The sequence below is a fragment of the Pieris brassicae genome, chromosome 5, assembly GCF_905147105.1.
Source record: "Pieris brassicae chromosome 5, ilPieBrab1.1, whole genome shotgun sequence".
NCBI lineage: Eukaryota > Metazoa > Arthropoda > Insecta > Lepidoptera > Pieridae > Pieris > Pieris brassicae.
Genome location: NC_059669.1, coordinates 18,926,224 through 18,954,205, shown reverse-complemented (window position 1 = coordinate 18,954,205; position 27,982 = coordinate 18,926,224). Strand labels below are relative to the sequence as shown.

General features: G+C 32.5%; 1 protein-coding gene across 1 annotated transcript; it reads left to right on the top strand.

Moving 5' to 3' along the window:
* The first annotated feature begins 1,250 nt into the window (after positions 1–1,250).
* On the top strand, positions 1,251–24,980 carry LOC123709790 (NGFI-A-binding protein homolog). Its single transcript, XM_045661337.1, has 8 exons — positions 1,251–1,499; positions 17,663–17,764; positions 19,448–20,178; positions 20,437–20,564; positions 20,902–20,971; positions 22,725–22,777; positions 22,852–22,927; positions 23,453–24,980. The coding sequence occupies exons 1-8, from the start codon at positions 1,379–1,381 to the stop codon at positions 23,570–23,572; spliced, it is 1,401 nt and encodes a 466-aa protein (XP_045517293.1). The 5' UTR covers positions 1,251–1,378; the 3' UTR covers positions 23,573–24,980.
* The last annotated feature ends 3,002 nt before the right edge of the window (positions 24,981–27,982 follow it).

Here is a 27,982-nt window from a genome sequence, read left to right as displayed (position 1 = left end):
TAAAAAATAAACTAATTCTCGATTCAAATGTAAAATAAAGTCATATAAAAATTGTGTCACCAAATAATTCAATTTTGAAACAACGGCTCTGGCTGGCCTATAAAAATTTCCCAGGCTCGCCTATTTCTGAGTAAATAAAATCAACAAAAAATAGGTCAGGTTAACCCGTTCGTGGCGGAATCAAATTAAAAAATGATAATCAGTTGCCAAAGCTTAATTCTCGATTGGGCCAAAGTGGTTCGCGGAAATGATAAAAAACTTATAAAATGGCGGCGCGGCAACGGTACGAACTGATTTGCAAAAAATAATGTTTTATAAATATAGGTTATGCGCCCGCTTTCTTTCACCACGTTATTGAAATTGCACATTTTGAAGCTGGATTTATTAACACATCATAATCTCGTGTGTCTCGGTATACTAAAATATAAAGAATCGTAATTAAGAACAGATAGGACTACTATGTAATAATACTACCTATGTAATATTTGTGCACATTTTTTTCCAACTTCATAATTCGATATGAGAACAACCAACTAAAACAATCCGAAAATCTGTACTTCATAGGAGAAAAGAAGATTTGTTGATTTATTTTAATTATTAATTTTAAACAGTGAATATAACATTTTACTATATTAATATGTAGTAAAATGTTATAGTAATAATAACTTATTACAATATTATATACTTAGGTATACAGATAATCATAGCAGACTTTCGTATTGATGAAAAAGTCAATACTTGGTATTGTAATGGTATATCCAAGAAATTGGTAAATGTGTATGTACAATCATACAAGGTATTTTTATATTTAGTCTGGACTGAACTTTATTAGAACGATGAGGGTTAATTTCTGTTAACTTGTATTCTAAGTCCATTTCACAGATCCTTTATAATCTTTCATAGTCATTACAAAGCATTACCGTATTCATTTCTTAAAAATATGTTCCACAGAATATGACTCGATCGATAAATGCCATTAAAAAAATTTGTAAGGCGACCCTCGCAAACCCTATCCGTCCCTACCAGTGCCTTGTGTAAAGACGTAACTATACGCATACAATTTCGGTTATATTCTTTTTTATGTGAAAGTGTGGGTCGCTTGGAGGGGCTGTGGGGTGCTGGGCGGGGCGTTGCAGCTGCAGCGTAGGGCTTCGCTAGTGGCCCTCTGACTTCAGTCGAGTGGTTGGCTTCAACAAGCAAACGTCACTGCGACTATCCAAGCGCGAAGCGCGCGGTAAATTCATTTTGAATTTCAAACGCGGCTCTATTTAACTGTATTTATTATTTAGTCTATATATTTTTTATTTTAAATTATTCTCTGTGTTAGTCAATTGTCATGACATATTAAAGAAAAAAAGTTGTGAAGTTTGGCGGGTTAATGTGTGCGAGTGAGAAGGGGGATATGGAGAGTCCGGGCGAGGAAACGGGACGTGCTTCGCACCCCGCACCGCAGCCCAACGGCTCCAATAAGATTATCGGAAGAAACGTGAATGGAACAAGTAAGTCACAATAATATTATTTTAGATCACATCAAAATTTTAATTCTACTTATTCCGAGGAAGATATTCGAACTGAAATTAAATTGTTTCATGTCGAGATATTAACTGTCGGCTTTTTATTATTTAACTAAAATAAAATTATGAAACACAAAAATTGAGATTCCGATTTTGCATCGAACTGTAAGATTGTATTAATTTTAAGGCCCAACGAACTAAAGTACACACAAACTTTGACCTAGTAATTTTGAGTCGTAATTTTCTATGATTGGGTTTTAAAAATACTTTTTTTATTAAAAAATAACTCCCAAATAGTACCTATGCATATATTTTGCCACAAGATGTCCTGCAGTCCTGTTGCGATTTCCAAAGCATTTGTGTCAATTGATAATTTAAGTTTCTTACTTACAATATAACTTTAAAATTAAAGTGTCTGTGTGGATCTGTTGTCTGATATTAATTTTTAATTAGAAAATGTCTTAGATCCTAAGAAAGATCTATGGCCTATCTTTTAATCTTAAAATTAGAAAACGGATGTTTGGATTACCTTAAATTATTATTATTACTAGATGTTACAAATAGGTGAATACTGTGATCGATATGTTATATAAGAGTTTTTCCCTGTTAAATAAAAACAAAATGTCATTTTGACAAAAACGTAAAATGCCGTTTACGAAGTTTTTTAGAGCAAGCTGTTATCCTTTTATGAAGGAATTTAATGAATATGTATGTACATTCGTCAGCACATCCTAAATAACGTTATGACAAACAGGAGTGTTTGTTAATGTCTTAGTTTATAAGACATTTAGTTTTTTTTTCTGAATATATTATCCAGCCAGGAGGCGCTCAATATAGATATTACTAAGAACTGTTATTAAAAACTGCGATTTAATAGACTGCCGCAGTTTTAACAGTTCTTGTTACGGCAGTTAATGTATACTCTATACCCAATTTTTTAAATAGACGTTCATAGGTTAGTAAACAAAAAAATAACAGTTTGATATGTTTTCTACAATATTTTAACTGCGCATATATTTTTGTCCCAGTATTATTAGGTATGTTGCAAGCGATTTTGATACAAATATTTGATGCATTTAATAACCATATTATAGGTAAGCATTTGTAAGTTAGTTCCGTATTTACACAAAAGGAAGAATTATTTTCATGTTTACTACTATAATTTAGGCGGGATCTTAATTTTAGATTAGATAGTCTTAAAGCGTCTGTGTGGATCTGTGGTCTGATACTATTTTAATAAGAAAACATTAAAAAAACTTTCATAAAAATGGATGTTTGGATTACCTTAAATTATTATTATTACTAGATGTTATAAATAGGTGAATACTATAATCCATATGTTAAGATTATTTAGAGAAATTAAGATAATTTTAGATTATATAGTCTTATTATGTAAGGTACTCATAATAGTATACATTTCTGATATCTAGAATCAACATCTTAAAAGGCCGGCAACGCACTCGCGATCCTTCTAGCATTGAGCGTAGGTATAATGAAGCAAATATACAAAAATTAAAAATGTTATAATAATCTCTCTCCATGTGGAAGTCGCCAACTCATAGAAATTGCATCATCACATTTGACCACTCACGGATGTTTCATAGCCAAGACGTTTTGAGCTCGTAAGAATTAATATGCGTGAAACCCAACAAAATATTTTTGATTATTATTGTAGGTTAAGTATACTATATTTGTAATAAAATCTATATAGAAGTGAAAAGATTATCCACCATACAGCTTACATACTCATTAGAAGACCACATAATTAGGACAAACAAATTGTCATACATACGTCGCGGTGCCGTCCCTACAATATGCGGACACGATACATTGCTTTTTATATTACTATCATTGAGTCAAGAAATATTATCATAGGGTCACCCAATCCGTACACTGCATAGCTTTAAAGCGCGTAGTAACCTCACCGTACAATCACCGCGGGAAAGTAACAAGAAAACTGATTACATAGTGAACTCATCACAATCCTACAATCTTTTTGCTTCGCGTAATCGCGATGAAAAACGCATCGATTCAAAGAAACGCGGGATGGGAAGCCGTTACCGGTGTAATTTGCGTTTTTACACCACCGGGTCTTGGCTCTTTGTCTTCAACGGGCTTTTTGTTTGATACTTAATGTTGTATGCGACTGAAATGTCTTGATACTTTATACAAACCGTAATGAAATCCATGTGAACTAGTGTTTTATTGTTGTATTGTTTTAAATTGGATTTTGTAAAAAATACAACACGCTATGGAATTTCCGCTTTTGTATTTTGAAAACCACATCATTGCTTCATTTGTTTTATTTTTTAAAACAATTGAACAACACAAATGTCTTAAAGTATTAAAACCTTTCTTTAAACATTAATTGCAAAAAAAACAACACAGTATGTAGGTAATGATGGAAAAACCGTGGAAATGAAGGAAAAACGATTCTCACATGCGGTTTCGCAAAAACTAACCATTGTGCACTGCATTCATTGTGTTTTTAAATACAATACACAATTTTCTGTGCTGTCTAGAATTGTGTATGACAAGATTTTGTAAAAGCATATATTAAGCTTGGTTAGTGCCTAGGGCACGCAATTTTCTGAATATTAACATCTACGAGCAGCTCAATATTTGAGTGTGATGATGGTGTCTACCCCATGTACTCCACTTTATTACGGTCCAGTATAGATGGGATCACTTGATACAACCTGGAACAGAAAGCTAACAGGAAAAGTGCCTAGTGAGTAAAGCAACTCTTATGCTGTGGTTACTCAATGGGGTTAAGTCGCGGCTGTGCTTCAATAGATTCATCAAACGCACGTACTGTGGAGAAAACCATCTCAGCAAATCGTTGAATATTCAAGAATCGATAAGTGTGACAGTAGCATGAGTTCAACTTTTCCATAAATAATCAGCACTAAAATTCGTTTGACCCGTACTTTTAGTCCCGAAAAGTATTTATGATTTGTTATAAATAGCATGAAAACTTTTTTTAAATACCTATTAGCTTTTTAGTGCTTACTACTAGTTAATTTAATATATTCATTGAATTAATTTTTTGCTCTTTGAAACGCTAAAATGTCTTTAAATGCACTTGTATTAAAACCTCCTTAGAACGTTCTTAATATAAATTCTACGAATTTCTTTAAACATAGAAAACTATTCAAATGCGTTTCTTTCCAAGCGGCAAACAAATTTGAATGCAAACATGCTGACCCAGAATAAAAACCAACTTTTATGCAAACATTTGAATGAAATTCAAAAGCAAAAACATATCTTGAACGTGCAGTTGATAATAACCCTGTGCTTTGCGCCGACTGAAAAACGAAATGAAATAAAATGGCGGGCGAAAAAAGCGCGCGAAATGTAAATCGTTAGCGTGGTTCAGCATGTGTTATTCATTTGGCCTATTCAAATGCGTTCTTATATGTAATAAAAGTATTTGTTTTTCTAAGTTACTTGCCTTTGAAATAATTTATATCCTAAATCTAAAACATTTTTTCACTATTTTCTAACAACTAATTAAAATTTTCATAAACGTTTGAATTAGGGTATTTGTACATTTGACGTAATTTGTAAGCATTATTAAGTCCATAAAATCTTGCAAATACTATGAATATATGATTTTATTAATATTATATCGAATGTTTTAGTACCTACAATAATTCGTACTATAAACCCAAATCACCGGTACTGTCATTAAATGATTAATGACTGTGATAAAAGATTCCTCTACTAACTGAGACTTGTATATTAAAAAAAATTGAATTAATTGTTTTCTTCGTCTACGTGTATAATATCATATTTTCATATCACGTTCCAACCGAAGCTTCATCCAATAATTATTATTTAAGTATTTCAAAAGACTTTTTCCATATGAAAAGTAGAATAATGAAAATGATTTATGGTATGAATGAAAAAGCCGTTTTCCCAATAAGGATCCCTATTAAGGCTGTACACTCGTTCTTTGCAAGTTTTTTAAGCTCTGTAGACGGGCTGGAGCCGGCCGAAGATTTAAAGCCCGCTGTGTGTAAGGAAAATTAAAAGAAAACATGCTTTTTTTCGTCTTTATATTTTCTATAGGAAAGAAAATTTTGTTCTATTGCTATAGCTTTCAAAGAAAACAATAGTCTATTAAAAACGTACCATACCATACCATATTAGAGAATTCTATTCCAAGACACAAATTAATATAACTTATGCTAATATTGCCTTTTGTTTACGCACACATTAAAAAACAAATTACACAGACGTAATTACGAATGAGTTGTCAAAATTTCATCTTTAGTATTGTCTTATACTTGCTTGCGGAACGTTGGTTGTTTCCATAACCCAAATAAGTAATTATAAATATTGATTGTATATTGTAACAACCCAGGAAAATGCTTTTGTTTAATGTACTACTGTAATTGTATTCATACGAAATATAATTAAAATAAAAGCATAACATTCTACTGCATTTATCTTTAAAATATTTGCCGTATTTTAAAACATAATTGTGTAGGAACAAAACACCTAACACAATTCAAACTATTGTACTTGCTTGCTCCTTGAATACACTTATGCAAATAGCCTCGTGGTTTGTAATCTATGGTAGGCCTGAGGCATCTGTCATATCCCATCTTACGTGTGGATGGCGCTCAATGCATGTAGACTTAGTTTTTTATACTCAATAAATAAAATCAAACGAGACTTTAATACACAATAAGACATTTCAAACTCATTAATTTTTTAAAATTATTTCCAACCTATAGGTACACAAACAGATGTATAAATAAAAAAATCCGATTCGATTTCTGTATCTGTTTCGTGATCATTTGTTTTGTGGAACCTTCTGTGCTTGCCACACGCCATCGACATTTTGGATCATAGACATGCCTGTTTCTGCAATGCAAATGTCCATCGGCGTTCAGAGTTTTTAAGAAAGCGAAGAAAATATTACAAAATGTTTTAAAAGGCACAAAAAGAAACATGAAGAAATTGTATTTACTTTGATTCACTAGAAACATGCTCATGTTTCTAGTATATGTAGGATTAGATTTACGTTTTTTACTACGTGAGTATTGCATGGCTTACTCACTCCGCTAGTAAGCAAAGTGTGTTTTGGGCTCCGAAACAAAAACTTCTGCCTCTCCCTTCTGTGCCACTACCTGCAATTACTAGCTTTCAGACGCAGTCCTTCTCCACTGTCGATCCCGTGGTACCTAGGCCGGCTGTGATTTTTAAAAAATGAATAGTAATAAAGACGCTTCGCTGTGTAAATTTACTAGGAACATACATAACATAGTAAATGTTATTAACTATTAACGTAACTATTTTGTAGTTAGTAGGGTGAAGTATTAATTATTTATATTAAGATTTTATTTTAGTGGCTTCAGCATGCGACTCTCATCCCTGAGGTCGTAGGGTCGATCCCCGGCTGTGCGCCAATGGATTTTCTTTCTAAGTGCGCATTTAACATTAGCTCGAACGGTGAAGGAAAAACATCGTGAGGAAACCGGTTAGCCTTAGACCCAAAATGTCGACGGCGTGGGTCAGGCACAGAAGGCTGATCAGGTGATCAAGTAGGTACTTGCCTATTCGATTAACAAATGATCATGAAACAGATACAGAAATCTGAGACCCAGCCCTAGAAAGGTTGTAGCGCCATTGATTATTATTATTAAGATTTTATTAACCCAAAATACAATAAAAACGATTATAAAAAAATTAAATTCTTTGAAGAAAATATTTTCTTAATTTCTTCATAGAAACGAGCAAAACTAGTTGCTGCTGAGGTTTTTACTTGCCCGATCCTCATAAACCTTTCATTTTCTCTCACTCATAACTTTTTGTTGTGAGAAAGCTTTTACCAGGTCTGAGGAGAAACTGCAAGGATACATAGTCAACTTTTTATTGCAACTGCTTTAAGTAACTCATTCAAATAATATTACGTACAAGCTTCCTAAAAGATTGGAATTGGAAGGAGTAAGTAAACAAGTAACTTACAATGATGATTTCTATATTGGCGGTTCATGGATCAAATTTAATTATTTATTCGGAAACAAACACATTCTCAATAATCTTATTGATTAATATGTTATCAAGTATTTTAACAAATGGAGTACGGAAGAGGAATATTTTATTTTTTTACAGTCTACCAATGACTGGATGCCTTATATAATAACCTGTATAAGGCGATAGTTAGTGTAAAATGCGCGTGCGCACGATCATTTAGGGCCGTCACCGGCGCCTTATCAACGTTCAATCGCTGTTTTTTTATCGTCTTTGCGCATTCTTAGGAAATTCTTACATAGTTAAAAGATAAATCTAACTTTTATGCTTGAGAAAAGAACTATGCATGAACTTTAATTAGTAATTGATATACTATTTCCTGCTACGCCCAAATATTTCCCGAATAAAACATCAATCATATTATTTTAAATTTATCACAATTTATAAAATCTTAATATGAATAAATTAATAAGATCTAGGTCTTTCCAAAATATTATTAAAAACAATCTGAATTATTCCGTCTCACCAATATCAGAATGGAAAGAATTTAACTTAAAAATTCTTATTAAGACCGGACAAGCGAGATAATTGTGAAATAATAAGAATATTTTTTATTTAGTTAGAATAACGTTAACCATGTATGGAGTACAGCTATAACTTAACACAGGCTATTAAATTTTTTTCCTGCTTTAATGATTGACACGACCCAGTTCCACCCTATTAACAATCTTGCAAGGTAAAAAATTCCGCACTGGTAAAAAAATTGCAGCGAAAAATTACAGATGCAAGTTTCTTTAGCGAATTGCAGAGCCTATTATAAATAATTAATGATACCATCTCTTATGCACGATAAAATGCCATTATGGTTTTCATCGGATTTGCAAAAACACCGAAAACCGCCAGTCTATAAAAACGATGGTCAAGTTTGTGAAAGGATGCGTACATTTGAGTTCCTTATAGAATAACTGTCAAAGATACTTACGAAAATCGTGCTATCATAGTCTTTACTCTTTGAAATGGTATATCGTGTCTTACGAATCAATAGCAAATTCATCAAATTGCAAGTTACATTATATCAAAGATATTTAATTATAGAATAAGAGATATTGCTATCAGGGTGCTGAATAATATAAAGAGATAAGTATGTAGGCAACAGGTTACCTAATGTAAACCTAGTAATAAAGTACAATAAATATACGACAGGAAAGTAGAATAAGTGTGAAACTTAGGCACTGCGTAGATATAATAATAATAAGAAGTTTAGATACAATATTATTACGAGGAAGTATTATATAACTAAAACAGAACTGAGTAAAACAAAATCCTTTTCAAAGCATACCGCGGATCCCTGATACATAAAAGACAGCGCTTGCATTGCTGAAATTCCACTATTTCTTACTGCTGCTTTGTCATTTCACTCCTACCATTATATTATGAAGAATTAATAACAAAAAATTGCTCGATAGAACTTATATTTTTTTATTAATATTAAAACTTTTAACAAACCCTAAATAAACTAAACTATTATTTTAAACTTGGCTATAAATAGTTTAACTTGATAAACGTAATTTTTTCAGTAATTTACCGAACGTCACGGCACTCGTTATTTGTAATACCTTTTATAATGTAGGTTAAATACGGTTAATTAGTGTGTCACGAAAATGGCCGAAAATCCGCAGGTGTGTCACCGGCCTTTAAGGCTTCGAAACGCCTTTTTCGTCGAATAGTTTTTGCCACAATATTGTGTATGGAAAGGGCGCGAGGCACCACATAATTACGACTCTATAAATATTGTGCTCATGAAAATTCAAGTCGAGAAAAAGCTTACATTTCGTTATCAAAAGAAGCGAACGAAAGGCTGGTTGCAACTCGACGGCAAAAACTAATCTGTTAATTTCTTATACCTTAGGGTGTTGTCGACCGAACAAGCAATATTTATAATTTTTGTTAAAGCGATCTCAATCGGATTAATTTTATCTTTTTCAATTGTTCTATTTTTCTGATACATCGCTGTTTACAAAAAAAATATAAGCCTAACCTTAAGGTTACACCAATTAAGTGTCAATCGAAAATCCTAGAAAATTCTCAAGAAAGGTTTAGGTTATATTGCGGGTAATAAAGTCCAAAGTTGACTCAAACCTTACCAATGAGACAATTGAATAAATCTTATTACTAAATGCGAATAAAAAACTTAACCCTTCCGCGACCACGGTGATTTGAAGGAACGGACAAGTCCGATCTAATCTCGGCAGCTGCTTGGCAGATGTTTCACAATTTTGACGGACAATCATACTGACAGACCCAAATTTTATAACCACACAAAATTATACCCTATTACAAGTATAAAACGCGTTTATTTTAGTATACTCTCAATTATGTTAACAATTCTTTGTGGGTGAAAAGCTTTACTAACGTGGGCCTTATTTAGATCAGTTAAGACTCTTTTGACCTTATCAATGGTAAGGTCAAAGACCTTTGATACAGATATTCCTATTGATGTTTACTTTTTTGACAGGTGTTGACAATTGATTTTTGACTTATTGATTAGTCTTCGTCGTACAATACTTTTAAATTACCTCATTTGTCACATATTCAAGAATATCTTTATGTTCAGCCATGGAATGAAAACCTGAATATTTATGTTATATATAAATGATACTTTTAAAAAGATAATGGAAAGTTTTATTAATGGTCCTAATAATTCCTAGAAAGGGGTTAACTTTCAATTTCTTTACTAATTAATTAACGATCTAACCACATGTTTTGACTGTATTTTTCACGCTTTCTCTAAGAATACGCATTAGTCAAGTTAACCCTTTGCCACCTGTTGCTGTAAAAAAGCGTCAGTTGTCTGTTTTCCCGCTCTTTTTGACATTAAGGACCATAGAGATTTGTTTTATTTCTTTTTAATTGTCAATTTGAGTTGTGGGTGAGGATGTATTTTTTGAGATCTAAAATTTACCGAATCGGAAATAACATGTGTCATTCGAATTCATTTATCATTAAAATAATTTCATTGAGCTTCTACATAATTTGATTTTGATTGATTTTATTGCAGTTATAAAAATACTTTATATCTTCTAGTAAAATTAGTGGGTTTTGTAAAAGCAAACGGTAAAATTACGCTCCTATGTTTAAATTTGTTTCCTGTTATTATTTAAATAAATAATATCTAACAATAAAGCATTGACGCAATTCGAAATATTTTTATTTTGTATACGCTAATATCTGAACAAGCTATATATGCCTACCATTGGTAGATTTTCAGGTCTGTGGTCTGTATTTATTGGGTGACAGTCGGGGTCATCGCACAACCTACCTTCTACACTAAGCAAAATTGTATAATGTCTCACAGTGTTCACACAGTCTTTACGCTGCAAAAAATGTTTTGATTTAAAAATTGCGAAAATATGTGGAATATCGTTTCTATAACATTTATTTAAAAATGTAATGAAATATTAACGCGATTTAACACAGCAATTCTTTAATTATAAAGACCCATATTTTCATATTCTGTCTTAATACATGTCTATAGCAGTAAAGTGATGATGTACATAATGCGGCACCACTCGTAAGTATTAAAAAACCTGGTGAGAACGCAAGCGTTGGTATTATTTGTCTGTTTTTATCCAACACCTGTAGCCGAGGGAGACAGGAGGAAAAAAACTTAATTAACAATAGCAACTACCAGCGTTCTCTACATCTGCGGTAATTATTTTCGATAAAAACAAATATGTAGTTTATATAAATAAAGTGTCGGTCTTTTATTTTGATAAAAATATTTTATCAACTAAAAGATTTTAGTTTTTAAGTCCATAAGACTTAGAAAAATATTATTACTATGGCTAGGTAAAGAAAATAATCGTTTATTAATATGTATTTCATTTTGTAAATTCTTTGTATTGTTTGATCATAAATTGAACCACGTTTACTATGATATCAGATAATTCCGTTTTATTGAGGATCAGGACTTTTATTATTCATTCCCAAGCAATAACTCTTTTTATGAAGACAACTGTCCACTCGCGACCCCAATTTTATGTTTTTTATTAGACCTCCATAGAGTCCTCTTTTTGTCTATAGACTCTTTGGTCATGTTTGATGTTCTCACGGAAGAGGTTGAATACAGATTGAATGGACGCAAAGAAAAAATACGGAAGGGTTGCCACTATCAAAATTATTAGTTTGTTTTAACCGTAAGGTGCTCTGTGTGGGAATAAATGACCCCATATTTAACTTCCGGGAAGATGGTAAAACGTTCTTAATGAGAGGATGTGGACGGATAAAAAATTACTGGACCATGCATCTGTTGATATACGTCTTGTGGCATTCTTTGTAAGTTGAAAGAATACAATAATTATACAAAAAACACAACTGGAATTTAAACAGGTTAAGTAATGAGTAACATTTTGATAAACTTATGAAAATAATTGATGTAATTACAATTTAAAAGCTTTAATTTTGTCCGGATTTTTCACTAATGTATTATTTATTGTATTAAAGAGATTTTTAAAACTTCACCGTATCAGAAGCCAGCCAATTTTTTTTCAAAGTGCAATGACGTCGGGAAATAAATTTCATAGCTAAGTTTAATCCTACATCTACATTTAATGGGAGACTTGGAGTACCGTCATAGTGTAGTACAAATTAATGTAGTAAACTTAATAATAAGATCATACATATCGCAAACCCAAAACCCAAAAAACGCACTTTCTTCGCCCAACGCTTTTACTCCTTCAGAGACCGTTTCAACTTTTCCAGTTCAGTTTCTTAAAAACAAAACGATTCTAAATCCTATGCTGAAACGGAAAGTATTCTTCTTGTACAACAGTAGTTTATATATAAAATTGTAAGTGTAGATGTAGAAATTATTAAGTAAAGTTCCATTGATGTGAAATGGAAGAGGCTGCTGAGCCACAGGTAAACCTAGGGCTAGTACACTTTTTTTTCTTTTTCTTTTCCATATATGGACTGTAAATTGTATTATGTGGAATGTAACTGAACTAAGTGTCGGTAAGTAAACATATTGGGAGCCAAGTGTCCGAGGGGTGCAACCCTTTGACTGACAGATGCCGCGTATGGTCTAGGGTTGAGATCGTAATAGATTTATCTATTTTAAAATATAATTATGCAGCAAAATAAATGCACTTACTAGACGCTTAAGTCGACTTAAACGGACAGGGTTTAAAGATGAAAATGACAATTGTATTAATGAGTATGCTTTCATGATCGGTGATATGTTTTTTATAGAACATAGATACGGTGCGTTACCGGCCTTTAAGGCATTGATTTTCCATTAAGATTATTTGTTTAAAACATTGGATAATAATTGATGCTTCACTTTTAAATATTTACAATTATTCGACTTAAGAGTACTACTTTAAGTAAATTGTTAGTGAGTAAATATATTTTCTAGAAACTTTAAGACTTTCAAGTGACAACCCTATTCGATTGCCTCCTGAGGGTGGTCAAAATTACTTCGCCCCGCATTTTTTCAATTAAAAAACGTGAGGTGCTAACGACGGTGCCCGAAGCTTTCGAAGGATAGCAATTAGACAATTTTTCATTTAATGGAAACATGTGTAAAAGGTCTAAATGGCGCTTCGGGCTACGTTTATGGCTTTTAGGGTCGTTTTAAGATAAGCAAACTTGAAAATACTCTATTATTCCATGTATGAAATTATTTGTGACAATTGTGATGTACATTATATTATTGATGTAATAATTAAAGAGTTGGCGATATATATAATAGCCATGAGACCTGTACAAGTAAAAAGAAAAACATCGGTTGGCGTTAAATAAAATACCTTGACAACCCTACGTTTTTGTATGTCAGGGGAGCAAGTAAAAGAGTAGATTGAGTGACTTTTTGCTGACCCCTTTTAGGGTCACCATGTACTCGTGTAACTTTGCTAGTAAAATCTCTTAGGATGTTTGGACAGAAATCAATTTTTCTTTCGAAACAATGTCTATAGGTACATAAATAATTCTGTGGATCATTTTTAAATGTTGTAACAGAAATAAAGATTCTACAACAATATAAGTTTATACCATGCTTTAAATTAGGGCTATAATTACAACTTCAATATCAAAATCCAAAAACACATGTCCGTCAAACTAATTTCTTTATTATATTTGATTAACCCTTCGCTCTGTAATTACAAAACAGATGCAACACTGATTAATTATTAGAAAAAGTGTTGCCACCTGCCGAATATCACTTTCGATCGCTAAGAAAAAATATAGAAGCCGGTGCTTTTTCTGGGTCAATTTGGTATGTAAATCGTCTAGTCACTCTGTGATTTCCGTTTTATATGAAACAAAGGATTTTTTGTTAATGATAGCAGATGAGTATATCACTAGCCCTTTCTAACGTCAGAGTACTTATTATTGAGATAATTAAAAAATATATCAGTTGCGTCTATCTACATACCTTTGAAATATTCTTTCTTTGTAATATTGAAGTTGTATCTTTTGAGGTCTGAGCTTCAGATATCTGTTTCATGATAATTTGTCAATCTAATAGGTAAGTAGGTGATCAGCCTCCTGTGCCTGATACATGACATCGATTTTTTGGTTTTAGGATAGCCGGTTTCTTCACGATGTTTTCATTCATTATTCGAACGAATGTTAAATGCGCATATAGAAGAAGTCATTGGTATGAACCTAGGACCTCAGGGATCAGAGTCGCACGCTGAAGCCACTAGGCCAACACTTCTCTATTACTGCGATTACATATAATAATAATGCAGTAGCTTAACATCCCTTTATGATTTTGAACCGTTGCATGAGTTGATTGGTCTGGGTTTTGTTTTTAAACACTCGGCTAATAGTGCCCTTATTTGACACTATTTTGAAGATCAGTCAGAAGAAAGCTCTGTCCTATAGAACGTTAACAAAGCTTTTGATTATAACCTATAAATACTGGAGATATAATCTTTTATAAATTCTTATTCAAACCCTATTATTTTAAATCCGCGAACACAGCGTCTTCGCACGACAGTTTACCCTTTTTCTCACTCGTTAAACCTGTAACTATTAATATTCATAAACCATATTACGCATATCAATCACCGCAAGTGTTAATCACCTAATCAGATGCATGCACACATCCGCTATCTTATTCTAAACATCACCCGTTCACTGTCAGTGTCATTAGCGGTTTTTTTCTCTTTCAATAACGTTTTTTTGTTTATCTGAGATATTATGAATGAGGTTTTATACAACCATAGACAAGGGGCGTTTGGTAAGCAGGAAGACGGGGCCTAATTACTTTCGTATTTGAATTAGCTGTATTTCACACGATATAGATGCAGATGTAATAAGATCCGGTAATGAGATGACGACAATGTTATTACACAATAAGAATAAGATATACTTTTATAATGTAATTGGTCTTTGGGCAGGTGAAAACAAATCCTAATTTGCAACTAGTTAGTCCCTATAATATCTACTCTAGACGAAGTATGCTTACAACTTGGTTCATTCAGTCAGTCAATACGTAGTATTTGTTGTGAGTGGGTATGTCATTTAAGATACACATTATATATAAAATAATTACCTTTTAAAAAAAGAATATACCCGATTGCAAAATGCATAAAATACTATGTTTTTGTATTGAGCCTCGTATTTGATAGAGAATTAATTGTATGAAGTCTTAATTAGTCTTTATTTATATAATGGCAACTCCCTCGAAAATCTGATAGCTGTAATATGATTAGTAGCTACATACAACCTAAGTACCTACCTATTAAAATTCTCTAAATCTACTCTCCATGAAAAACATGTATCAAAGATCAAGGATTAAAAAACAACTCGAATTGGTCCAGCCGTCTTTGAGGGACCAAACTTTTTAAATTATCTTGTTATTAATATTTAATTATATTTATTATTACTATGTGTGTTAATTTGATTGTTTCGTTACATAATTAAATTATTATGAGCTTATTGTATTTTATTATTATGCATTGTAAGGGATTAAATATCACATGAAAGAAATAATTAAATTTCAGCGAAATCTTACATTGAAGGATGTTAACGTCATGTAATCGTTAACTAGCCTAGTTAATAAAATAATAATAAGTAAAATCTATTAAAAAGTTTTATTGAGGAACAAAACGTCAATTTCCGTTTATAAATATTATTTTGATGTAGCCTATTAGAAACTTACATATACCATTTATTTTTCAAACAATCGAATATTAAATGATAAATACAGCAAGTAACTCAACACCGACTGGAAAATATCTGTTGTGTCGAACTAAATCCAACTTGATAATTTTTCGAATTTTGAAACTTTTCTTCAGCGCTAAGTAATTCGAATTTGAATACTCAGTAATCATTGTTAAGCGGAGAATCGTAACTAGGAATATAGGCTTACACTTAGATATATATCAATTTCGCTTCAATATGCATTAAAATATGTTTAATTTGGCTAGTACTAAAACTTGTTTACATTATACGCGTAATTTATTAATTTAACTTATTATTAGGTTTGTTTCTCCATTACCTACATACAATTCTTATCTTCCAAGTCATCGTAGTGCCATCAGCTGCTTTAATTTATAACCAGAGTAATAAAAATAATATGAGTTTTAAAATATAGAAAAAACTTTATTTCCATACAAGAAACATCTTGAAGATAATCAAATGTTTTTGCCAACAAAAAATCTAAGACACCGTGAGACGTGCATAAAATTAACTTTTTTATTTTAAATTAATACAAAACCAAACTCGGAAGGACTACGTGAACAATTTTATAAGTTAAAATAAAAAATAGACAATGAAGTTGCCATGTGGTCGCTTCACACCCCTTCATCTAGTTAAAATATAATTTGCATAGTCGATGCTAGTGGCGATTTTTTATGCAAAAAGATTATGCAAATGTGTTTTTTGGACATCGCAGCGTAGTGAGAAATCTTTTTTGTGTCTGTGAACACTTTCTTTTACTATGGCAAAAAGTCAAGATTTTTTAATGCAGTTTTTTCTTTGTGAGATAGATATCTTTTTTAGGTTCACATACTAACATGGTACTACTTCTGTTTTAATGTAATGTTATAGACATAATAATAGTCGTTATATTAGTTAGCCGCTTCTTTTTAAATTGTTTATTTTAAAAATATATTTTTTATTACAATTAATAAAAACTTTTTTAATGACAAATAGGTTGTGACAAAATTCATATATCGCTAGGTATAATTTGTATACTTGTTTGGGTTAACGTGTCCGTTTAATAGGTATTACTTAGTGTAATAGTTCTGAACCTAGTCAATACCTTATAATTTAAACACATAATATATCTAACACGAACGTTTAAATAATTAACCACTAAATCGAAATTATGTATTTACACCAAGTATATATTTTTTGTATAATTTTTTTACCTGCCTCGACACACCCCACATTTTTTCATACGACAAAAACCAATAGTGTTCGAGGGTTATTCATTTGGGGTGGCAACATTTTTTGTCGCTTGTCTATGATCAATATTTTTCCATCGCATTGGCGGGAAGCAAACCCGTTTCAACAAAAGGGATCTTATATATTCTTATTCATCTATTTTTTCGTTTAACGGTTGGAGCGATTCTTTTCGGTTATTACGAGGGTTGGTACAAAGGGTTGTTTTTTGTTGCACGCGATTTGAGCCAGAACGAAAATTATTATTTGCACGCATACGTCTGGGCTATAGTTGGCTTATCGATTTAAATATAAGCTGTCAATTTAATATTATATGTGTTTGTGTGAAGAATTAGGATGTACAAAATTCTGCGAGTACATTTAACGACCACGATTAGATTCATAGATATATAATCATAGATTTGCAATTATCGACAAATCACGCTCCCAATCTGTTCAAAAAATAGTTAAGAAGATATTAGATATAGATTTATAGATATAATATTAAGTAAGTATCTTGTTTAGTTTTATAATTTAATATTTTAAAAAATCAATCTAATTCCAAAATTAAACACAGTTTGATTTTTTAAATCTTTCCTTGTACATATTGACAATTTATTTATATAATAAACAACTCACTAGTTTTACACTAATATTTTGGCGTTGTATTTATTAAAAATAATAAGTAAAACGTAAAACATGTGTCACAATTAACTAATTATAGTAGTTTAGTAAAACAACTGACAACATTTGTTTCTCTTTTCCAGTGGTTGTGACATCAGCGCCATCTAACGAAGCCGAGTTGCAGTTGTATCGGGTGATGCAACGAGCAAGTCTCCTTGCGTACTATGACACCTTATTGGAAATGGGTTAGTATCTGTGAAATATAGTAAATACAACTCAACATGAACACGCTGGAACCGTATGTGAAGTTATTAATTTATTTTATATGTATTCAAAAAAATACATGATACATTATTTTTACAGGATCAAGCCAAAACGATAATGGAGAATTTAAATATAAAATAAAATATTAAGTGCATAAGACACAATATCGCTACTGTGAACTCACTTTGAGAATATATAAGGATGTTGATAGTGTCGGTACTTTTATATCTCAATCTGGACAAAATCAGCACACTTCTTAAGAATTTTAATGAAATATATTTGTTTTAAGTTTTCTCTTTTTCCTATTTTTGTAAGGCGAGGTTTCATGAGGTTATTAACGACATGGCGTTATATTACATATACATACCTACATAAATATTACATATATAAACTAGTAAAATATATATAATTTATTAATAAACTGATTCAGCTTAAATCTGCGGAATTATCGCGATTCCCTTTATATGTTTATAAAGATAACTTCCCTGCCTACAACTAGACTAAATTAAAGTTATCTATGTGTGAGTCACACAAAAATAAAACACAAGCGTAGGAACATCGAAAAAAATTGCTTCTCATCATCTTCGAAGAAAGAAATCAAAAAATATAATTCCATACAAAAAACTGCGCAGGCAACTCATGCAAATTTATTTTTTCCTTTCTATAATGCTGGCAATTACTGATTTAAGGAAGGGTTCGGCCGGCGGTCCTGCGTCTTTTGTTTTTTTTTATTCGAAAAATGGTCACGTAAGAATTAGCATATATTTTATCCAAATTAAAATAGTGTTTTGACAATACCGACGAAACGAACTTGCAGCGTTACATATTTTGCATATTAATGTTGTTAAGGAGATTAGAAAAACTTAAGATGGGGATGACCTTTTATCTCTTGAATTTAATGTATTTTTATTGTGCTAGTTCTCACATATGTTAATTTTAGGTAGCTTCATAAGAAAAATTAAGAACAATAACCGTCTTGAATCACACATTACAACAATATTTTAATATCGATTGTACATAATAGTTTAAAAATTAAATATAAATAAAGTGGAGTGAGTCCATGTTACGACCCTTGATCTAACGACGAACTGCCTAAAGCGTCGAAATCAATTGGCTTTGTTTGGTTTAGCATATCCTCCATACACTCTACATAGCATTACACTCGCTCTCAATACCGACAACAATTGAGTAATAATATAAATACTTGCTTTTTAAGTTGCTACCGCTTTATTCTAGCCCACAGTAAACTCGACTGTCGGCATCATGCATACCAACTTTCCAAGAAATTCGTTCTTTAGTTTACAAATTGGGATTGCTTTCACGTAAAGACCGTTGTTGACCATGCCTAATAAGCAGGAGTCATGGATTATCTATACGTTTTTCTTCTCTCCAGTTAAAGAGAATTCTCTATAACGCCATAAACTGCCAGCCCCTTCAGTGTCGTTATATAGAGTTTACGCTGTATTTATATACTTAGAGTTTTAATACAAATTCGTGAACGGCTTCATTATGTACATTATTGAAGTCACTCAACGCTTAGTGTGCTTTGGAGTCGTTCGAAAGAAGTATTTGTATTTGAAATATGGGTACGCGTTCAAAACCAAGACTATGAGTCCCGAAATAATTAATTATTATTTCACTTACAAAAACGTATCACATTTCAGGTGGGGATGATGTACAGCAACTCTGCGACGCTGGTGAGGAGGAATTCCTTGAAATTATGGCGCTGGTTGGAATGGCCTCAAAACCGCTTCACGTTAGACGCCTCCAAAAAGCCCTTCAAGAATGGGTGAACAACCCTGCTCTCTTCCAAATACCAATCGTTCCAAATATATGTCCCACCGAAAATCCTTTTATCCAATGCAACCAAAGACTACTAAATATACCCTCTATTCCAAATCTACCTCGCACTGTGGCCTCACCAGATAATAACAGGCCGATGTATAGTCCGTCCCCTGGCGCCCCCGAAAACAGCTGTGGTTCCACCGCATCAGCCCCAAACGCAAGTCCGGTTCACAGCCAAACCAATACATTTACCAAAATCGTCCTTCCTTCCTCTCCAGTAGCTCCTACCACGAGATCCTTCTCTCCCCAAAACAATCCTCCAGCTTCCAGCTCCAGCCCGGGATCTGGAACTTCGCCCCTATTAACACCAGTTCTTTTAGATGTCCATGTACATAAATTGGCAACCGCCGCAGACAAACTGAGCAAGCATTTGCCACAATTGGAACCAAAGCCGCAGAATACTAAAAAGAAAATGTGTAAAGATCTGGAGCTGGTTATGATGATGCCAGAGTCAGATCCAAGGAGGATGGAGGAGATACGAAAGTATGCGGCGATATATGGCCGATTCGATTGTAAGCGGAAGCCGGAGAAGCCGTTGACATTGCACGAGGTAATTATTAACAAAATAATTGATAAAGTAAGTTAAGTTTTACAGCATTTGATATGACATTTGAAAGAGCTAATAAATTATCGTGTCTTAGTTTATTGCTTAAAAAATTCGGGTTGGGAGAACAAAAGGTGATGTTTCTAAGACAATTCTTTTTGAAATATAGATAATAGAAATATAGATTAATCGTAGCATGAGTTCGACATTTAAAATATTTTTTTTTTCATTTAAGGCTCTATTAATACTAATTGCATCTCCTAGGTAATGGTAAACGAAGCGGCTGCTCAAATGTGTCGATGTGTTCCCGCCTTGCTCACGCGGAGAGATGAGCTGTTCCCACTAGCAAGACAGCTTGTCAGAAGGGCTGGATTGCACTATTCAAAGCATGGGTAAATTTTTTGATAATACGTTTTATTTGGGTCCTTATTATTTATGTTAATAATTATCAAAATTTAATATTTTCTTTCACTATTAATTCACCTTTTCAAAAAAAAAAAACATCGTCTAATTAAAAAAAAACTTAATGAATATGCAAAATTGAACCCTTTTTATTAAACGCAGACAATGATCTTTTGTTTCACTCATGTCACATCTTAATAAGACAAGAAAAAATAATTGTTTATTCATGATTAAATATACGCTTTAGCCTTTCGGTACAGTTTAATTATTAGTGATAAGTTTTATCAAAATCAATGAAAGTGCATTAAATTTAAAATTCTCTTTCAGCCTTCCGCCCACTCCAGCAGAAGATAGAGAAAGAGATGAAGAGGAGACACCAAGCAAACGGCCGCGACAGGTCTCTCCCGTCGACCTCACTGCGCACGACTAACACGGCTTTGTAGCTCTAGTCTAACATTTTAAAACTCCAACTAATACAGCTTAGCAATCTCTATTTTTCTTTCTTAGATTTTTCTAGAATAGCGCCGATTATGACAATTATTACTTATTTTATTTTAGCTTCATTTTCGTGAGCCTGTGTCTAACTCATGCATCTATGAGTTTCTATTTTTCAAAAGATGTTCATAAATTTTATTACCATAGACAAAAAGAAAAAACTTGTCTATAGCGAATCGCCTTGGCGCCTTTTTAGTAGATATTTTTGGATTTGATAGATCGAATGTTCAAAATCATATTTTCTATGGTCCATCCGTTATAATTCAGATAACCCTTAATAACTCGGTTCTAAGTACGTTTGCCGCACATTTTTTTTATTTTTAACCTAGAATCACCCTACAATTCAAGCGCTCATGTATGTTTAATAAATGATCTTTATTTGAGTAAATTTAAAACGAATTCTTAGAACGAACAATATACAACGGAACAAAAGGCTTATTAGATCTAGCATCGATCCATTTTAGTTTCAATATTTTTTTTCGTAATCTATTAACAGTTAGTAAGCATGAGTTGTATCGTTAACGCCTAGTCAATTCACGTCACGTTCACTTTTAATTTTGCAACTAACCCGGTACTGATTATAGCTGGTAAGTAGAAAACTAATTCGTTTTTACCATTAATTTTCGCATGCTTTTCATAATAGAACTTCTTCTGATCTAAATTTAGACACGTGAGTCTGCCCAAGGATGAAAATGGAATCTCGTGTAGTTTTCTAGATATTTGAACCTAACCTAACTAACCTACTATTTTGTAAAAACATTTTTAATTGTCGTCTTCCTTTGCTTATAGCACTTAGAAAACAGCACTTTTAGACACACATTTAGATGAATTCTTGCCTTAGCACGAACTTCACGACAATGACTAAAGTTTTCGTGACTTCAATACGATAACTTAGTTGTTATAACGATAGCTATAGCGAAATATAGTTCGTATTCTTCGTGCTAAGGCTATATAGATGAACTATATTAAAATTAGTCAAATTTGATATAATCTAGAAACATCAATCTGATTTCGTTCACAAAATCACTAATACTACTGCTAGATACTCATCTGAGCCCATATGATATATATATTACTTTACATTACCCCACGCTTAGATACTCGGTCATTGCGATGCGCTTGGTCAGTTAGTCAAAGTATTTTGTCTATTGGCCGAGGACCAGTTGAGTTAGATTTTTAGTCTAAGTCTAGTAATAGTAATAAATAATCATTGCTAGATATATGGTCACGTGTTCAACAGCTCCAGCGCATCGCAATGACCTATACAATTGTATTTTGTACGATATCGTCTAAATCGTTGGCAAAGTAGATTGGGTTATGTACAGAATCAGTTCTAAGAACGACTTCAGAACATCAAATCTAATACGTTTTTGACACACGTAAAGAGTCATACTTAGCGTAGCGGATTTACCTATATCCTAGTGGGTAGGTGGTGGAGGACACGTGGGCACCTGGCGGTAGACTCTGTGGCTGTTTCGTATTCTATAGGTGGCAATTTTTAGCTCTATAACTCTAAATTAGGTAATCCAGTTCTTTAAAAAAAAAGTACAAATTCTTAAAAGGCAAGCAAAGCACTTTCGAGCCTCCTAGTAGTATCGATGGGAGGTATCACTTTGGTATTCGTTCTTACAAAACTAACAGTTTCTTAAATACAGGAAGGCGAAGATGGTGTCCGAGCCAGTCCAGACGCAAGAAATTCCAACCATACGTTAGTATATCACTTACTACTATTTATTCCCTTTTCCATAATATATCCCTTATTTTTAACTAATTTTTTTCCAGCTGGTGGGGCATGAAGACCGAGAGTGACGACGCCGACTCTAGGTGTTCATATTCCAGTACTAGTACTCCACCACCTGTAAGTATTTTTGTACATTATAAAAGAAAAATTCGTAGGACCGTGGCATATAAATTGATTTCATAAATATAAAATGTACACGCATTAATCAGAAAGTCAATCATACGAAACGTCGAATGTGTTAAGTATATGCAAACGTGAAATTGGATATGTTCTAAAGGTAATAAATATAGTAAATTTCTATTTAGATATTTTAATTCCCAATAATAACAGCGATACAGATCCCGAAGTTTTAATATGCAAATTGGATGAAGTTCTCTCAAAATCCGTAGTGTTGTCGCAAGCTGATCGCGCGGAACAAAAACTCATTGTTGGAGTTGAGTTCGCAGGCGGAATCGCTATTGGACGTTAAAGAGTATGAGCCTAGTGCTCTGTAACTTCAAAACTTTTAAAAAGCTTAATATTTAATTATTGCTAAAGACTTTAACCAGCCCGAGTTCCGGTATTTATTTAGTTGAAATAATGTTGGACACAGTGTACAATTAAGAGCAGCGCGTATGCAATCTGTTATTCTTCTTTTTGCAGGAAACGGAAGAATCCCGTCCCCAAGTAGTAGCAGCTCGTGGTGATAGCATCATAGCAGTAGCCAATCCAGCTTTACAACCACTTCCACCACCACATCCAGCGAGAAATCATTCAAACTGACTTTCAGACGGCTTCTAGCAGAAACTTCTCACAGCCTATTTCATAACTTTGAAGATTACGACCAATAACAATTCGGTGTAATTTTTAAGTTTTCCTTTTAACAAAAAATCCAGCATCCAGCGTTAAGTTTTTGCTTTTACGATTTTGAGCAGTAGATTCGGGGTAAAATACAAAATTTTCTTTCAGAAAAGTTTTTATTAAAGAAAATAAAACTGTATGTATAAACAAAAACGAAATTTATGACGCAAACCACCGAATGACGGAACCAAATTGAATGACACCTTTCGAGCTTGTTATTGTCAGGATAGTGTTTGTATAAGAAAATACGTATAGATTATGAGATGAGATGAGACAAAAGATGGATTATCTATATATTAAGGGCGAGAAGAAATATATATTGGCTATGACCGAATCAACGTATTACGTAAGGCGATGAGAAATACGGCAGGGTACGATAGGCATAGCACGTTATATCGTGTTATTTTATAAATCTCGTGACATTTTTTCATTGATAAAAGCTTGCCAACGTTTACAATATACTATTTTTATTTTGACAAGCAAGGCAAAAATAACAATCACGAAGAAATTAAACAAAACAATTAAAATAACAAAATCTAAACGAAAATCGATTTTAAAGTTTGAGGGAAGCAACTATGGATATCCTTGCTTGTTTATCAGACTGCTCAATCTGGACATCAATGAGCTTTGACTAAAACGCGTTCTTCGGAAAGGAAGGACAAATGGAATAACTTATTGATTTAAAAAGTGTCTTATTGAGAATCGTACTAGGATTTCGCGTTTTATGCTTATCACATTCTTCACTTAAAATAAATAAGCGACACAAAATATTATTTATTCAGTTAAACGCTTCAACATTTTTTGGGCAATCACTGGTTTTCAGGGACTTGACTTTACTGCGTCATTAAAATTAGCATGATTATCTATTTCAATAAAATACCCAGAAGAACTCGTTATTCGTGTGAACTTAAGAAACTTTCTTAGAACGATGAGTCGCAGATTTGTATAAAACGATTTTTTTCGTGTATAAAAAACATACATATTTATAAAATTCTAGGAGATGTAATTTTACAACGAATAAATGGATGATATAGTACAATTGGTACCATCAGTACTTGTACGATATCATTTATTCACAAAAAAAATCATACAAAGTCGTCACAATCGTTTGCCAATTTTTTGTTTAATATTTTAATTTAATGTCCTTGTCTCCTTCGTCAGTTCTTTAACAAAAAACGTCGAATTTTAAGGCGTGTCAAATCCACCCCGAAAGCGACAACGTAAAAAGGCAAGCCTTGGAAGTGTGTGTATATATAACGACATATATATTAAACGATGGCGACACGTCTCGTATCTGTGATTAGGCTAGAGTGCTGTCGACCAATCACAATCAAACGAACTATCGCAACGTCTTTCGTTTTAACTACTCACTCGGAAGAGTCTTGATGCTTGTCTATAATTGTTTCGCGTTCTTACGGGCAAGCATCTTATGACCGAGATTTCCATTCAAAATAGAACTAGTAATATAAAAGAGCCGTACAAATTGTAGTATTACATAGGATCAAAAAGCTGAGCGCATCCGTTAAACTAATTATTTGGTTTAGTCATAGAAACTCGGTTAGACGAAGCGCTGTAGAACAAGAGAATTACTATTTTATCTATAAGGTGATTGTAAAATATTCTGTAAATAAATATATTTAATTTTAAGAAAGCCATAGTATGCCTTTTAGTCATAAATTAAGTTATATATGTACATTTTAGAAATAAAAACTTGTATATAATTTGAATTATTCGTTTCAATCAGTCTGATCTTTAAAACCTTCATTTCTTTATTTTCTATTATAACAGTAACTTAATATAATAGAATACTTATTAATACGAAATTTAAACTAAGAACATAATATTATTACATATAAACAAAGCAAAAAAAAAAAAAACCTTACACTTTTTATAACTAATTATGAATGATGCAATCCTTGTGAATTCAGCCTGTGTGCAACTAAATATGTCTCATATTTAGGGTGCGCAAGACGCACGTAAATAGTGCTTCCCTAAGTAAATTTGTACACGCCTTCGTCATTGCTAGCTATTGCAACTAATCTGTGTGATTAGTAGGCCACGGTCTCTCCAACATTTCCCCATTATATACCTTTGAAGACCTTAAAAAATATTTCGGCAAAGTATTTCCCAACGTGAATTTGTGTTTTTCAGTATTTGTTTTAAAACTTTTCTTACCTTACTTACTTTGTGTTTCGTTTACAATTTCATAGTATTTTTTCCTAAATCCTATCATAAAATTTTTTTAAGCGAACAAATCATTTCTTCTATATTAAAAATTCATTCATGCATTCTATTTTTGAATGTTTGACTATTGTTTTTAAACAAAAAACAATCACTTTCGTCACGTTAAATTTTAAAATGAATATACGTATATACAAGCGCACAAAAAGTACTAATATTAAGTTTCCCGATGTCATACGGCTTTCTCAGCTTGTCACACCGACCTTATAGATCATAATAATTTATGACTCAATATGAATTAGTAATACTAGGTTCTAACACCTTGAGTTGACATAAAAACTGTCTCCGGGTAATGTGTCATTAATAATTTATTTAGTAGGATATAGGTGTAAGTCTATGTAATTAAAATAATTCATATATATCGTTTCCGGCTTTGTCCTGCAGTTCGATTCCCGGCCTAACAATCAATAGAAATATGTTAGTCTAGCGGTACAGCGTGCGTGACCGGTTTTTTTCTACGAACGCTATTAACGCATTGCTCGTACGGCAAGGAAAAACATCACGAGATGACAAAATCGTTGTCCTATTCTAATTCCTATTACAGCCTTTGGATATAAGATAGTATTTGTCATTTCTATAGTAATAGAGCTGTTCTTTAATATGCATTCTGAACTCTCGGGAACGTGTATGATTAATGTCGAAAGGCTTTGAAACCGCAGTGCAATTAACGTAATAATATTTTTCACCCATAGCTAATATTATTTTCACAATTTGTAACAGTTTATCGAGTTAATAGTTTGTAGAATACAAATAATATTATGTAGTTTGTATGTTACTTTGTAATGACTTTCTTCATAAAAAAAGTTACAGTTTGGAATTAGAATGTAAAAAAACTGTAAAAATATGAAATAAAAAACAAAACATCATTACACTTAAATATGCACATAAATATTTCGGCGTTTGTGATAATTATAGAGATACGATTTTAATATTACGTAACATTACATAAGTTTTAACTCTCGTTAAATTTCATCAAACTTCCTGAATTCATTGGTCACATGCGTAATGTCATTAAAATGCATTCTCAGTTTACGCAACCACGGTCATGTTGGTCACTTCGCAGAAATGACCGGGAAATAAAACGAAATATCTACAGATTATTAATTGAATGGCATTGAATTCTATTCGTATGAATATGTGTATTTACTGGGTTTTACCCCAACGGAAGGAACTGTTAATTTTAGTGTTTTTTAGCTTAAATTTTGCATTTTTATAATTACATATTTCTAGACTTTTACAAGTACCGAGGCCATTGTCCAACGGAACAATGTAAGATCAAATTTCCAAATATTTTCATAATAGGGTGTTATAAACCGTGTTAAGTCAAATGCTAAGGATGGTCCTAATCGCCTACCACTTATTACGCAACCTAAGATATTTCAAATACAAACTTATAGACGGCCTCACTAGTATAGCTGCCTCAGTAGACTGGTGGCTCTATAACTAATATATAGTTCTTTCAATATCCGCTGAAAACAAAACCGGTCCGCTGTCGCTATTTGCATTGCTTGCTGTTGAAGATTTTATAATTAGAACTAAAGAACCAATATGTTCCGAATAGTTGTAGAAAAATGAAACAGCTACATGAATGTGTTTGCACACTTTTCTTTGGGGAAAAAGCAGACTTACGTCTACACTGTCAATATCATGTTTAGCGTAAATATCTATTTTCTTAGTTCTAGTTCCTTATACATCTTATAATATTTTTATCGGAGATATTTAAATTTTGACGTAGGTATTTTACATATAGATACCTATGTATGTACCTACCTAATCAAAATTCTAAGCATTTCTAATTTTAAACTCACCTTCACCCCATTTTATCACAATTGATAAAATTATATATGGCTTTATTCATTTTAGAAAGTTTAGAAGATAAAATCTGTATATTCATTGAAACCGCGGCTAATAATACATTATTGCATATTTTTGTGGATATTTCAATTCAGTTTGCCTCTTGGATTCTTCGTATTCGGTCAATAAGTTTAACATATAATGACAATTGACGGTAAAACTATTTGCAAACTAATACAGTCGTTTCCAGTTTTGCTAATACTAGCTCAAAAACACGAAAAATGTCTAAAAACCCCT

What these genes read in the sequence shown, in the direction of transcription:
- LOC123709790 (XM_045661337.1), top strand. Translation starts at nt 1,379, where the DNA reads ATGTGTGCGAGTGAGAAGGGGGATATGGAGAGTCCGGGCGAGGAAACG. An exon ending in TGACACCTTATTGGAAATGG is followed by an intron (nt 17,765 to 19,447) that starts GTTAGTATCTGT and finishes ATCACATTTCAG; the next exon opens with GTGGGGATGATGTACAGCAA. An exon ending in GTACTAGTACTCCACCACCT is followed by an intron (nt 22,928 to 23,452) that starts GTAAGTATTTTT and finishes TTCTTTTTGCAG; the next exon opens with GAAACGGAAGAATCCCGTCC.